At 28.6% G+C, this 14,951-nt stretch overlaps 3 protein-coding genes across 3 annotated transcripts in view; 1 reads left to right on the top strand and 2 right to left on the bottom strand.

The window, feature by feature from the left end:
* Positions 1 to 4,452, top strand: part of Ci (cubitus interruptus) — a 79,058-nt gene extending 74,606 nt beyond the window's left edge. Inside the window, exon 12 of the mRNA XM_071712695.1 lies at positions 16 to 4,452. Coding sequence (XP_071568796.1) covers positions 16 to 1,473 — 1,458 coding nt within the window. The 3' untranslated portion in view covers positions 1,474 to 4,452. The remainder of the gene's footprint in view (positions 1 to 15) is intronic.
* Positions 4,453 to 4,660: 208 nt separating this feature from the next.
* Positions 4,661 to 9,490, bottom strand: LOC139775237 (uncharacterized). Its single transcript, XM_071711078.1, has 9 exons — positions 9,328 to 9,490; positions 8,091 to 8,210; positions 7,703 to 7,820; positions 6,943 to 7,204; positions 6,287 to 6,400; positions 6,122 to 6,212; positions 5,279 to 5,427; positions 4,958 to 5,090; positions 4,661 to 4,869 (listed from the first exon to the last, which is right to left on the bottom strand). Exons 1-9 carry the CDS (start codon positions 9,469 to 9,471, stop codon positions 4,822 to 4,824), a joined length of 1,179 nt encoding a protein of 392 aa, XP_071567179.1. The 5' UTR covers positions 9,472 to 9,490; the 3' UTR covers positions 4,661 to 4,821.
* Positions 9,491 to 10,532: 1,042 nt separating this feature from the next.
* Positions 10,533 to 14,622, bottom strand: LOC139775244 (uncharacterized). Its single transcript, XM_071711090.1, has 9 exons — positions 14,479 to 14,622; positions 13,899 to 14,018; positions 13,591 to 13,708; positions 12,673 to 12,934; positions 12,077 to 12,190; positions 11,916 to 12,006; positions 11,108 to 11,262; positions 10,785 to 10,917; positions 10,533 to 10,693 (listed from the first exon to the last, which is right to left on the bottom strand). The coding sequence occupies exons 1-9, from the start codon at positions 14,620 to 14,622 to the stop codon at positions 10,646 to 10,648; spliced, it is 1,185 nt and encodes a 394-aa protein (XP_071567191.1). The 3' UTR covers positions 10,533 to 10,645.
* Positions 14,623 to 14,951: the final 329 nt, after the last annotated feature.

The raw sequence follows: 14,951 nt of genomic DNA on the forward strand, positions 1-14,951 counted from the left end.
ATATTGCCACTATAGGTTCAAGCGGGTGGAAATCAAGTCAGTTATCGCGGTAGTCCTTTACCGATCTGCCAATCGCCGATATGCACGAATCCTCTGCACTATCAGCGACAGGTGCAGCCTACGTGCAATTACAACCAATCGCATCAGTCACATCAACAGAACTGTTATTCTTCTCAGCAAGTCGTTCAACAACCCTGTCCGAACTATCAAAATTCCTCGTCTGCGTCTTACGGCCAGTGCCCGAATTCACGTACGACTCAACCTCCGTCGCAGTATTGCCCACCGCCAAATTATGGGTCTCAAGTCACTGGCGGGCAAGTACCAAGTCCAGCCGCGGGTCAAGTCATGTCACCGAGTTCTCATTATGCCTCGGCTCACTTAAGCGATCAGCCGTTGACATCTCCCGCGGCTGGCGCGTTAGCGCCGCAGCACGCGCCGCAAAACCTGCCCCAGAACTCTGCCCAACTTTCCCGAAATTGTCCTCAGAACCACTCGCATCATGGTTACTATTCGGGTTACGGTTGCGCGGGTCAAATGAACGCGAACTGCAATGGCACCGGTGGCCCAGCCGGTCATCATTCTAATCAGACTTGCACATCATCCAATCACACCGTACAGATGCGGCTAACGAACAATTGTCAGCAATTATCGCCGCATTGCACTCAGCAGACTGCGCCCATGACCAATCCGCCAGCTATTGCTCATCCGAACGCTCAGTGCAGCCAATCCTCTGGTCAATGCACGAGGCCTATGGCAACGTCCAACAGTCAAATGCCCAACGTACACTCTGCCCAACAGTCTCCAGTGGCTAATCAGTGCGGTCCGATGTCACCCCATTGTTCTCAATTGAATCATGCGAACCAGGGCAAACCGATGAATACGCTCGCGACAAATCTTCAAAGCTGTCAACAGCAGACTCAACAATCGGCCACAGCGCCCTGCCTGCAAGTCAACAACTGTATTCATCCCAGTGGTGCGCGTCGGCAGGTCAACGACGGTGGTGGCGGGTCAAAGAGAACGTCACCACAACTTTGTAACGCTCAGCAGACTAACTGCAGAATGCAACAGCAGCAACAAACCTGCGCGCATAATTGTCAAACTCGCACGAATCCTCCTGCTCAGTACAACTGCAATTGCGCATGGACTTATGGAAATCAGTGTTATCACGATCAACATGGTGGACCGTTGCCGGAGATACAATGCAGAGATATTAGCCAGTCGCAACAAGGCTCGCCGATAAAGCCGCCTCAAGGTATGCGACAAGACTCCTACCGCAGAACATTGGAGTACGTCCAGCAATGTAGGAACTGGTCCGTCAACGCTCAAACCCACGAGACCAACGTCTCCAGCTCGACGCATCCTTTGTCGTTGCCGCAACCTTTGCCAGCTAGCGCCAATATGGTTGTCAATGACATGACATCTTCGCTTAGCTCTTTACTAGAAGAAAATAGATATTTACAAATGATTCAATGACCCCATGTCTATTAACGAGAAGCATCAATTTAGTTTTACGAACGATGAAACAGTCGCGCTTAAACAGTTTTCCACTTGATTATTACAATAATAACATATAATCTTTAATATATAATTTGAATGAAATTAAAATATTAAAATTATTAGACACAAAAGATCCAGTCCGATCTTATATTTCTTATTTACTTGATTATCATCATAATCGGCACATGACTCTCTTAATATAAAATATTAAATACGAAACATTTTAGCAAAATTTATGATGACGCTGATGATAGCTTCATGTAGGTGCAGTCGATCCATAATTTGCAGATTTTTGGGTTTGACGCCCCATATGTCTTTATCCCATATATTTAAAGATTGTGAATGAGAGTCCGAAGTGATCGTAATTCGTTTTGAGAACAATAAATTAATACATTTAATAAAATTTAAAATAGTGCGTGGCTTCGTATACAAACGGTTGATTCGTAATTAGTAGATCCCTGGGTTCAATCTTGATTCTTATCCGATATATGTTTCAGTTTATAAAAGGTTTGTTAAAGATTTAAAAGTTTTGAGTAAAGTATGAAGTGATTGTAACACGTTTTCGTGTTACTAATGCATGTATTTGGCAAAGTTTAGTATATACCGTGATACAAAATATTGAAAGACTTATAACTAAATGAAATCAATTTTAAATTTGATTTAAGTGATCTATACTCTAGTGATGGGATTTAGTTGTAATTTTTGGCCCGATTTTTAACAATTATTATTTTTCTTTTACCATTTGTATCTTACAATTAGTGACGAGTTATTAGACGTAACTAAAATGCGTAACATTCTGTTTTATGAATGAACGTATTATAAGTAGGGTAGGATTATACTCTTCCGGATGTTAATAAAACTCTTTTTGATATTTTTTTTTAGAGAATTTAATTTTAATTATAAATATAATAAAAATTATAAATACAAGGAGAGATTTAGATAAAAAATCAAGAAGTAAAAGCATTAATCATGATGAAGAAAAAAAGTTTATATCCGAATCGGAATGGCAGATAGAGCTATTTTATATATTGCAAATAAGAAAAATATTGCAATATAAATAAAGATACATTACCCGCTAGATTCAATGTGATAAATTCTCACTCTTATATAAAGATTAAAAGATTAAATCGTTAACTTCGCTGCAGTTCGTATATCAAGATTTTGTGTTGCTAATCGAAGCTGATACGGTCATAATTTAATGGGGATTTAATGGAGACACAGAAGCATTCAACATGCGAGCAGACAATGCTTTTGTCTTTATTTTATTTGCATAGATTTCACTCTTCATTTCATTCCAAATAAAAATCCAATAGAGCGAAGTCGAAAGACTTCAGTGGAGTGAGTGAGAATCTTACTTCAACTCGTTCTATCTCAGAAACTATTCTGAATTGGAATCATGTTTATATGAACTTTTTTTCACTAGGATTATGATTATCATTTTTCGTATTAATCTCTCCTGCTGAATCACCTTAAATACAGCACGCTGAAAAACTATGTAAACACATTCGGGGGAGACCAGGGGAACAAGATCGTTTTCCAGCACCCTATATAATTTTTATACCTATATTTATGATAATATTATAAAATATATTATAATAATTATAATATTATAATTTTAATTCATAATTATAATTGTAAAAAAAAGGAAAACATTTTGGATGAAGACCTTAAGAGCACTTACAACTATTTGTTAGAAAAACGATTCCAGAATAAGGAAGATACAGATCCTATTGTATTTATCTATATGTATTCACTAAATCCCACCACTGATCTATTCAACAAAAATCGACACTGTTTTTAAATAGCAAGATTAGTTTTATAACGTTAATGGTTGATGTGGTCGTTACGTTGATAAAAATTTTATAGTCGCGATGCAAGAATACAAAGTGCCTTAATCTTAAATAACGCGCATTTGAAAAGTGCCACAGTGTAAGTTATTGCATTTGAAAATATCGATTCACGACATTAAGTACCTCGAAAATTCCGCTCATAGTAATTTAGAATTTTAGATATTAGATAATAAAGATATTCCGTATTTTGTCTACGGATAAAATAAAGTATATGTCTCTCTTTTTGATAATAAAGACAAAATATATCAATCTTGCAACATATAATTGATAAATCTTAGTGTATGACAAATACGGGATATTTTTTGAAAAAACCTATGTACTTTAAATTATTGTAAATATATTTTTATAATATTATATATACATATATATACTTTTTGTACATCAATTTCGTTATGCGACGAGCGTGCCAACATAGCATTATCTTATCTATAATTAAGCTCAGTAAGATGTAGTATACATCGCCGTACAGTGTGATAAAAAAGAGAGAAATGAAGTCCATAAATAATCATTAGTTTACAAATGATAAAAATAACAAGACTTTGGATGTAAAAATCGGATTAATCTTAATAAAGGTCTGTAAGAAGCCAATAATAAAATAGAAACTGTAGATAAAATTTAGAGATAAGTACAACTAACAAAGAATGCAGATGAATATAAACATGGGGGTATGTGCGCATATTTCTAAAGTCTTTCGTCAATTATATATTTTGGAAACTTCAGATATTATAACACACAGTTATCTTTAACATGTAACAATTTTGGAAGTATTTTAATGCCTATAATAAATATTGAAATACAATGACAAAGGCGATAAATAATGAAGGATGAACGTTTAGAACTCGAAATGATGATAAAAACAACAATTATATGCACCTAATGCTGTTTTTGTTATACAAATAGTTTTTATATAAACTTTATTGAATTATGGTCATAAAAATGTGAATTATTTTGTGAATATTATATATATTTACTACATATTATATGCTAATAAAACATGTATGATAGCCTATTGGGAGGAAGATACTAGAATGGAGTCTTATAAAAGTGCCTATTGCATTTGCAAAATTGTTAATTATTTCGAGAATAAATCATATCAAATCCAAAATCATGATTTGTTTATTACAATATCCTTTGCGCTTACTCACATATATACGAAAAACACATACTTAGTACGTTGTATTGATTAAAGTAACATCATTATTTCTAGAAATGATAATGTTGATGAAAGAGTATAAATCATTTTATATGTTAAAATTTATAACGCAAGAAATAAATAGACATTTATGATTGACAACAAAATAATTTTTATTTTATAATTTATTCTCTTTACAATAATGTAATTAGAAATTATGGTACACATATTAATTTGTATATTATATTTATCGAGTTTAACCGAACATAAAATATATTATTTTTTGTTAATTCTACATTATAATAATGTATGTTAATTGCAACGTACCTCTCTCCGTTATTATCATACAGAATACATGACAATAAAAAAAGACAAAGACGCGTTTGCTAGCTATAACAAAAGATAATAATTTTGTTTCGTTATCTCAAGGTATAATACATTCAATATATTACGACATATAAAATATTTTATGTTATACCGAAGCAAAACACGGTAAGGACGCTACAAACAATCCACCAACATTCAGACCAAAAGACTTGTTGCCTCTTAGCAATAGAAATAATATGAAGTTTTGTATGTATAGAGGAGTTATGTACCACTGAACTTTGTATCTACATATATAATAATAATATAAAGATCTAACAATTTGAGGAAGAAAGATACTTATGATGACTTTCACAGCATACGTATATTTACTTTATGTATTATATTAACTACAGTATTGTATTAACTTCCACCTTCGATAGCAGAGTTTGTAAAACAATATCTGTATAATGTAATAAATTACGATATTTCTTACGCAGTGGCAAATATGAGATCATAGTGATCTGTAATTTCTTGTCCGATGAAGTTGGATAAGAACATGTATGTAAAACAAGCACCTGTTAATATAAGAGTTATTGGAAGTTCCTCAGTATTATATGTGGATGATGATAAAATCTGAAAAAGCTAACGTACGAGTTTTAGTGCTAAAATCAATTTTTAAATCACAATTTGAATTAGATTCTTTACAATCTATTACAAAATTAGTAGATACAGAAATTTTTAACTACAACTTAACGTCTAAATTGTAACTATTTTTATAAATAAACGAATCTTTCTATTAATTCGAACTATAGTTATACAGTGTATCTCATTGCTATTGTGTTACATTGTAACGACAAATTCTTTGATCAATTCAGTATCAACTGTTTTCTTTAATAAATAATAATATTTAAAAAATTTAATAAATAATAATAAAAAATTAAAATAAAATATTTATGCCAAGGCTGCAGTGTTTATAATTAATCTAAATTATCAATGTTAAATGTCTACCATAATCCGATTCATAAAATGTTTTTTCATGATCCAAATTTTAAATACATTTAATATTTAAAATTCGGATTATTAAATAACTCGGACATGGATTTAAAATTCAGATAATTCAAAAGATAGCTACCGAATATTTATTATACTAATCCGAATGTACCATCAATATAGGTACTCATAACATAAAAAAATTTGAATTCAAAAACTTTTCCTACAAACTTAAGATGTCAAAACTATATTACTGAAAATAAGCGATCGAGATTATTAATATAAAACAACACAGGAATGTTATACAATTCATTAAATGTAAATTTACAAACCAAACAAAACTTACTCGAAAAGTATTAAGGCTCAAAGTAATTACTCCGAACGCTATTAAAAACATGAAAGATATCTCAAATCCAGATATTAGATATTCGGAAAACCTTTAAAAAAACGTGTGTGTGTGTAAATTGATACTGCATATATTATACAGATATTATAGAATATAAATACCAACATCATTGCTTTCCGATGAATATGTACACCGTAAATGAGGCCTTTGCAAACTAAAATCTTGTTTTTTAGTTTAATACTTGATATATAAATATCTATTGCATTCTTGACACGGTAACTGTAAATAATTTAACTACTATAATTGTATAAGAATTTAACAACGTTATTATATAACAATGTTAGGCGCGCAATAAATCCGAGATTGAATAGTTAAAATTTTTAAACAAGCTTATATACGTATATGTATTAACGTTATTATTAAGTTCTCAAGTCAGAACCATTCGTCTTATTACGCGATGGAAAGACTAAAAATTATTATTAATGGGATCGAGAAAAGTCGAAAATAATATCTGTTTTCCTTATCAAATCTTATATTATTATTATTAAAAGTTCCGATTTCAAAATCGCTACAATAACTGTATGGATATTTTATTGTGCGCCACTGTACATATGTGTTATGCATATTAAAATTTTATTATTTTAATAAGCCAATTCTATTTAAGAAATTTTTTATATTAAGCATGTTGACACATATAGTATGTATATTGTTTAATCTATATTTCTCCATGTAAACTTTTGGTTTAAAAATTTTCAGATATAATAAACGAAATTTTTTCTTAATATTAATTTTTTTATTATTTTAATATTTATTGATTTTACCTAGCAATTTTAAACATTCCGCAGGCATGCCATGCGAATGCCAGGAGCATCGCTCCTGTTGCTACTAATACGGTTGATCCTATAAATATAGCTAAATTTATGTGGAGCCGCAATAGGTAGTAATATTTTTCTTGATCGATAAAATACTCAGTTGAGACTTGTAGACGATATGATCGAGACTTGTTTGCGGATAAAATAATGTTATTAAAATCTGGCCACAATTGGGTGACAGTAATAACAGATACACCGCAAAAGAGACATACTAAACAACATTATAAAGACTTAGTCATATAAATTATAGTTTGTTAACAATAACTAAAATTTAAAATTTATATTAAGATAGGTACTATATACGCAGTATTTGATCTATGTGATTCTTTTTCCCGCAATTCAAATATATATCTGATAGCTTTTCAAATGCAGATTCTCCCTTTTACATTATCCTTTATTTAATTTTCTTAACAATTATTAAATTTTGCTTTTTATTTAAACTAAATAATAAATATATAACTTATAAATTTAACATTTATTGCTGTAGTCGAAAGCATTTGAGAAAGAAAAAATATAGAATAAAATATTTTTATTTTGAGAATTGCTTGATTCTTGCTGTTTTCATTAATTTACCTTTTGATATTTTTAAATTTAAATGAAAATTATGATGCTTTGCCAAATTTAAAATATTTCTTATGTTATAGAAACTTTAAACTTATTAATATATTTTAGATATAAAATAAATAAAAGATAAAAGATATTGTTTTACTTGTAAATGTAATCGTATAACATTTTGCGATGCCCCCATATCTGTTCATAATGGCAATTTCGTTATTGTCCTTTATATCATCATAAGCACACTGAAGTTGCTCCATTAAATTTTTTATCTGTTTGTTTAACAAATTCTTATGTTATTTTTGTATCTCTTATGGCTTCTGCACACAAACGTGCAGAAACGCTTACCGTGCAAACAAGAAGCGACGCGGTAGCTAATTAACATACCGTTTTTCCTTAAGAACCAGAAGTTTATTAACTACATCGCTTCTTGCCGCGCGGCAAGCGTTTGTGTTGAAGCGATTAGTAAAAATTAAAAAAATCATAATGTCTGTAGAATTATAAATATTTATTCAAACAAGTATAATAAATAATCAACTCACTGTGTTACTGTTAACGTAAAACGAGTTGCATTGTATTGCTAAGCAACTGATACCAGAAGACAAAGCGAAAATCTTTATAATGTGGTCTGTAGTACATTTTGTAGTTACAAATGTTGCAAACTGTAATCAATAATTTTTTGAAGAAGTTAGAAACATACATATCTTTATCCCTTATCAAAGTAATCTATGTATATTCTGCCTAATCATACAATATAAAAATGTTTGATTTTTTGGAGCCGGACACTTGAAACAAATCGCGCTGCTTTCTATCCGTATTCTATCTGTCGATAATTGACCATTCTACTTTGTTTAATATTGTAAAACAACAATTTATAATTATTTGGACGTAGTGCCTCATATATTTTAACAATTTATTTAGAATTATTAATATTATTAAAAGTAATATAATATTATAAATAACATATTTGTAGATAAAATCATATTTATAACTATAGTAATATATTAAAAATACATTTAATAACATATGTTAATATATAATAATATATTGATACAGCGTAATAAATATATATACACATATTAGTAAATATAATAATAACAGTGTCTAAATAATAAACACTTTTATATAAAATATATTTATAACTTATAAAAAATATTATTTATATCATTTTTGTACAATAAATAATAACACTATATAATTGTGCAAAATGTAGTACGTAAAAGCAAAAAGTAATATCTTTGACCAAAAGATTGTTATAAACAATGTAAATGTGTATATATATATATGTATATATGCAAACTATTTCTCAATTAATTTTTCCTTAGCGAAAAATCGAGAGATCATTATTTATTGTTATTAAAATTTTTAAAGTTTTTGTACATAAGTATATGTTAAAATTTGCAGTAAATATGTGATTATATACTCTTAATCTATAAATTATAAGTCTAATAAAACAAATTTACTTTAATATAAATAAGCAAAGCATGTCGATTTGACTACTTAGGTTGCTTTCCGATATTCACTGTCAGTACTGAAAATCTATAGGGTACGTTACGTAAACTATAGATTTTCAGTACTGACAGTGAATATCGGAACGCAGCCATATTAGCACTTTTCTAGCTTAACACTTAAGGGAATTTTAGATACTCAATTATTTGTCACTCAATCTATGTTTTCATTAAAGAAATATCCCCAAATTAATCGAAATATCGAGAATATCAAATAATTCTAGATATCCTGTATAATAAGTACAATAATATAATCAGAATATTGACATACCTGAAATACAATGCAAGATATAAGAATACTAAAGATACAAATTAATTGCAGTTGAACATATTTGGATTTTTCATAAGGCCACAAACCAACTATCAGTAAAAGAGTTCGGTTGAGACTGAAATATTTATCCACGACACTGATCATCTCTCTGCCAGTATTAGAGTGCGTATAATGGAAATAAAAGAAATGAAGGTTTGCTTATCCCCACTATTTGGTTGATTTATTAAATATTTATATCTATATTTCTTAAGTTTTTTCTTCCAGCAAAAATATTAACGTTCTATAAATTTGAGATAATTCCGTAATTTAATGTAATTGCAACGAAATATCTTCGTGAAATTGAAACACTTGCAATTTAACACTATACCAAGATGCGGTCGCCGATTATTAAGTAATCGATTCAATGGCGACAGAAATTCGACAGATGTTTCTTTCTCATGGAATATAATCCACGAGAGAAGTTTTGAAGAGAAAGTTACGCAAGCGCAGTAACCGTTTCTTACTTGCCGGTGGCGTATTCATCTTCGTTCTTTCAACGGGTGCAGTCGTAAGTTACTTTTAACATTCTTCAGAATAACAATGTTTTAAAAATATTATATCTACTATAAATTTATCTGCAAAGCATGTAATATCATATCTCAATCAATAAATAATTTTGCTTTTATGCACTTTCCTATTATCCAGTATCTTTCTTACTTTTGATTAAAAATTAAAAGATATTTTAGAATACAAAGATGTATGTATCTAAAAACTTATAAGCAAGAAAGAATTTTGTAATAGCAACTATACGTATAAAAAGAAATGTATAAGTACATGAAAAGTAAAACAAAATCTCCACTAGGCGTTACATGTATGTTTTGGGAGGAAGATACTATAAAACGTAGTCTTATAGAAGTGCCTATGCATTTGAAAATTATTAATTATTTCGAGAATAAATCATATTAAATTAAAAATCATAATTTTTATTACGATATTCTTTGCGCTTACTCGCATACATATAAAAAACATATTTAGTACATTGTATTGATTAAAGTAACATCATTATTTCTTGAAATGATAATGTTGATAAAAGAGTATAAATCATTTTATATGTTAAAATTTATAACGCAAGAAATAAATAGACATTTATGATTGACAACAAAATAATTTTTATTTTATAATTTATTCTCTTTACAATAATGTAATTAGAAATTATGGTACACATATTCATTTGTATATTATATTTATCGAGTTTAACCGAACATAAAATATATTATTTTTTGTTAATTCTACATTATAATAAGGTATGTTAATTGCAACGTACCTCTCTCCGTTATTATCACACAGAATACATGACGATAAAAAAAGACAAGGACGCGTTTGCTAGCTATAACAAAAGATAATAATTTTGTTTCGTTATCTCAAGGTATAATACATTCAATAATATATTACGACATATAAAATATTTTATATTATACCGAAGCAAAACACGGTAAGGACGCTACAAACAATCCACCAACATTCAGACCAAAAGACTTGTTGCCTCTTAGCAGTAGAAATAATATGAAGTTTTGTATGTATAGAGGAGTTATGTACCACTGAACTTTGTATCTACATATATAATAATAATATAAAGATCTAACAATTTGAGGAAGAAAGATACTTATGATGACTTTCACAGCATACGTATATTTACTGTATGTATTATATTAACTACAGTATTGTATTAACTTCCACCTTCGAGATAGCAGAGTTTGTAAAACAATATCTGTATAATGTAATAAACTATGATATTTCTTACGCAGTGGCAAATATGAGATCATAGTGATCTGTAATTTCTTGTCCGAGGAAGTTGGCTAAGAACATGTATATGAAACAAATACCTGTTGATATAAGAGTTATTAGAAGTTCCTCAATATTATATGTGGATGCCGATGATGATAAGATCTGAAAAAGCTAATGTACGAGTTTTAGTGCTAAAATCAATTTTTAAATCACAATTTGAATTAGATTCTTTACAATCTATTACAAAATTAGTAGATACAGAAATTTTTAACTACAACTTAACGTCTAAATTGTAACTATTTTTATAAATAAACGAATCCTTCTATTAATTGCAAGTTTACTTACAGTTATACGATATTTTTTATTGCTATTGTATTATATTGTAATGACAAATTCTTTCAATCAAATTAATATCAGCTGTCTTTTTAATAAATAATATTAAAAAAAATTTAATGGGTAGTAATAAAAAATCTAAATAAAATATTTATGCCAAGGCTGCAGTGTTTATAACTAATTTAAATTAGCAACGTTTTTGTCATAAAATGTTTTTTACATTTAGTATTTAAAATTTGGATTATTAAAAAAACCTGGACAGGAATTTAAAATTTAGTTTTAAAAGATAGCCACCAAATACTATACCGAATAACATAAAAGAATTTAAATTAAAAAACTTTTTCTACAAACTTCAATCTAAAATTTATAATTTGTTAAAACTATATTACTGAAAATATGCGATTGAGATTATTAATACAAATTATAAAACAACACAGGAATGTTACACAATTCATTAAATGTGAATTTGTAACAAGCGAAACGAAACTTACTCGAAAAGTATTAAGGCTCAAATTAGTTACACTGACCACTATTAAAAACATGAAAGATATCTCAAATCTAGATATTAGATATTCGGAAAACCTTTAAAAAAATATGTGTGTGATTTGATATAGCATGTATTATACAGATATTAAAGAATATAAATACCAACATCATTGCTTTTCGATGAATATGTACACCGTAAATGAGGCCTTTGCAAACTAAACTCTTGTTTTTTAGTTTAATACTTGATATATAAATGTCTATTGCATTTTTGATACGATAACTGTAAATAATTTAGCTATTATAACTGTATGAGAATTTAAGAAAGTTACTATATAACAATGTTAGGCGAATAATAATTCCGAGATTGAATAGTTGTAGATTTTAAACGTGCTTATAAGTATAAAAACATTTGTCATTATAACACACGATGAGAAAGCTAAAAATTAATTTATTAATAGGAGAAAAATCGAAAATATCTTTTTGTCTCATCGAGTCTTGATTTCATATTATCAAAAGTTTTTTTTTTAAAATAGCTGAAATTATTATGTAGACATTTCATTGTACGCCACTGTACATATAGAGTGTCTAACAAGTAACTGATTAACCGAAAGGTGATGGTAGGTTGGGACGACTTCGCCGCGGTCTTCCCTATATATTTTTTAATCTATATTTTTCAATGTAAATTTTTGATTTTGAAATTTTCAGATATAAAAAACAATTTCAACTTTTTGAATATTTTAATATTTATTGCTTTTGCCTTACCTAGAAATTTTAAACATTCCGCAGGCATGGTAAAGGAATGCAAGGAGCGTCAATCCTGTTGCTGCTAATACGGTTAATCCCATATTTAAAGCTAAATTTATGTGGAGCAGCAACAGATAGTAATATTTTTCTTGATCGATAAAATACTCAGTTGAGACTTGTAGACGATATGATCGGGACTTGTTTGCGGATAAAATAATGTTGTTAAAATCTGGCCACAATTGGGTGACAGTAACAACAGATACACTGCAAAAGAGACATACTACAAAAGAAACAACATTATAAAGACTTAGTTATATAAATTGTAGTTTTTTAACAAACTGAAATTTTAAAATTTATATTAGAGTAGATACTGTATACACGGTATTTGATATATGATTTCTTTCCCATAATTCAAATATATTTTCAAATGCAGATTGTCCCTTTTTCATCATTATCTTTTATTTAATGCTTTTAACAATTATTAAAGTTTGCTTTTTATTTGAGCTATAAGTATTAAATATATAACTTAAAAATTTAATATTTACAGCCGTAGTAAAAAAATGAAATGCTTTTTACACACAATTATTAGATACTGTATTGTTTTATAAGACATTTGATATCTGATAAAATTACATTTATTACATTTTATTATAATAAGAATATACAAATAATTTTATCTCTTAACCACATAATTATAATTATTGAAACGTATAGAAAAGAAAAAAAATTCAGAATAAAATATTTAATTTTAAGAATTTTAAGAATTGATTCTGCTGTTTTCATTATTATACCTTTTAATATATTTAAATAAATTTAAATAAAATGGCGCTTTGCTGAATTTAAAATATTTTTTATGTTATAAAAATTTCAAACTTTTGGATATATTTTGGATATTTTGGATATAAAATGAATAAAAGATAAAACATATTGTCTTACTTGTAAATGTAATCGTATAACGTTTTGCGATGTCCGCATATCTATCTATGATGGTAATTTCGTTTTTGTCCATTAAATCATCATAAATACACTGAAGTTGCTCCATTAAATTTTTTATCTGTTTGTTTAATAAGTTCTTATGTTATTTTTGTATCTCTTACAGCTCTTGCACACAAATCGCGGAAGCGGCAAGCGTTTCCGCAGCCTGTATGCTGAAGTAATTAGTAAAAATTTTAAATAAAAAAAATTATAATATTTGTAGAATTATAAAAGTTTATTTAAACAAATATAACAAATAATTAACTTACTGTATTACTGTTAACGCAAAACGAGATGTATTTTATTACAAAGGCACTGATACCAGAAGACAAAGCGAAAATCTTTATAATGTGGTCTGTAGTACATTTAGTAGTTACAAATGTTGTAAACTGTAATCAATAATTTTCTGAAGAAGTTAGAAACATACATATTTTTATCTCTTATCAAAGTAATCTATGTATATTCTGCCTAATCATACGATGTAAAAATGTTTGATTTATTGGAGCCGAACGCTTGAAACAATTCGCGCTGCTTTCTATCTGTTTTCTATCTGCCAATAATTGACCATTCTACTTTGTTTAATATTTTAAAATGTAAAACAATAATTTATAATTATTTGATAGTGTCTCATATATTTAACAATCTATTTAAAATTATTAATATTATTAAAAGAACGTAGATTTGATTACTCGTTAACATCTTTGTAGCTTAATTTAAAGGAATTTTAGATACTCAATTATTTGTCACTCAATCTGTTTTTATTAAAGAAACATCTCCAAATTAATCGAAAAAAATATCGAGAATGTCCTGTATATTAAATAAAATAATACAATCAGAATATCAACATACCTGAAATATAATAGACGTTACAATAATACTAATGCAACAAAATGAGTGTAGTCGGGCAAGTTTTGATTTTTGGTAAGGCCATAAACCAACTATCAGCAAAAGAGTTCGATTAAGACTGAAATATTTATCCACGACACTGATCATCTCTCTGCTAGCATCAGAGTGCGTATAATGAAAATAAAAGAAATGAAGGTTTGCTTATCCCCACTATTTGGTTGATCTATTAAATATTTATATCTATATTTCCTACGTCTTTTCTTCCAGCAAAAATATTAACGTTCTATAATTTGAGATGATTCCGTAATTTAATGTAATTGTAACGAAATATCTTCGTGAAATTGAAACACTTGCAATTTAACACTATATCACCAAGATGCGGTCGCCGATTAAGTAATCGATTCAATGGCGACAGAAATTCAACAGATGTTTCTTTCTCATGGAATATAATCCACGAGAGAAGTTTTGAAGAGAAA

Source organism: Temnothorax nylanderi, unplaced genomic scaffold (genome assembly GCF_030848795.1).
Source record: "Temnothorax nylanderi isolate EJ_2023f unplaced genomic scaffold, tnyl_v1.0 TNYL_tig0005_pilon, whole genome shotgun sequence".
In the NCBI taxonomy this organism is placed as follows: Eukaryota; Metazoa; Arthropoda; class Insecta; order Hymenoptera; family Formicidae; genus Temnothorax; species Temnothorax nylanderi.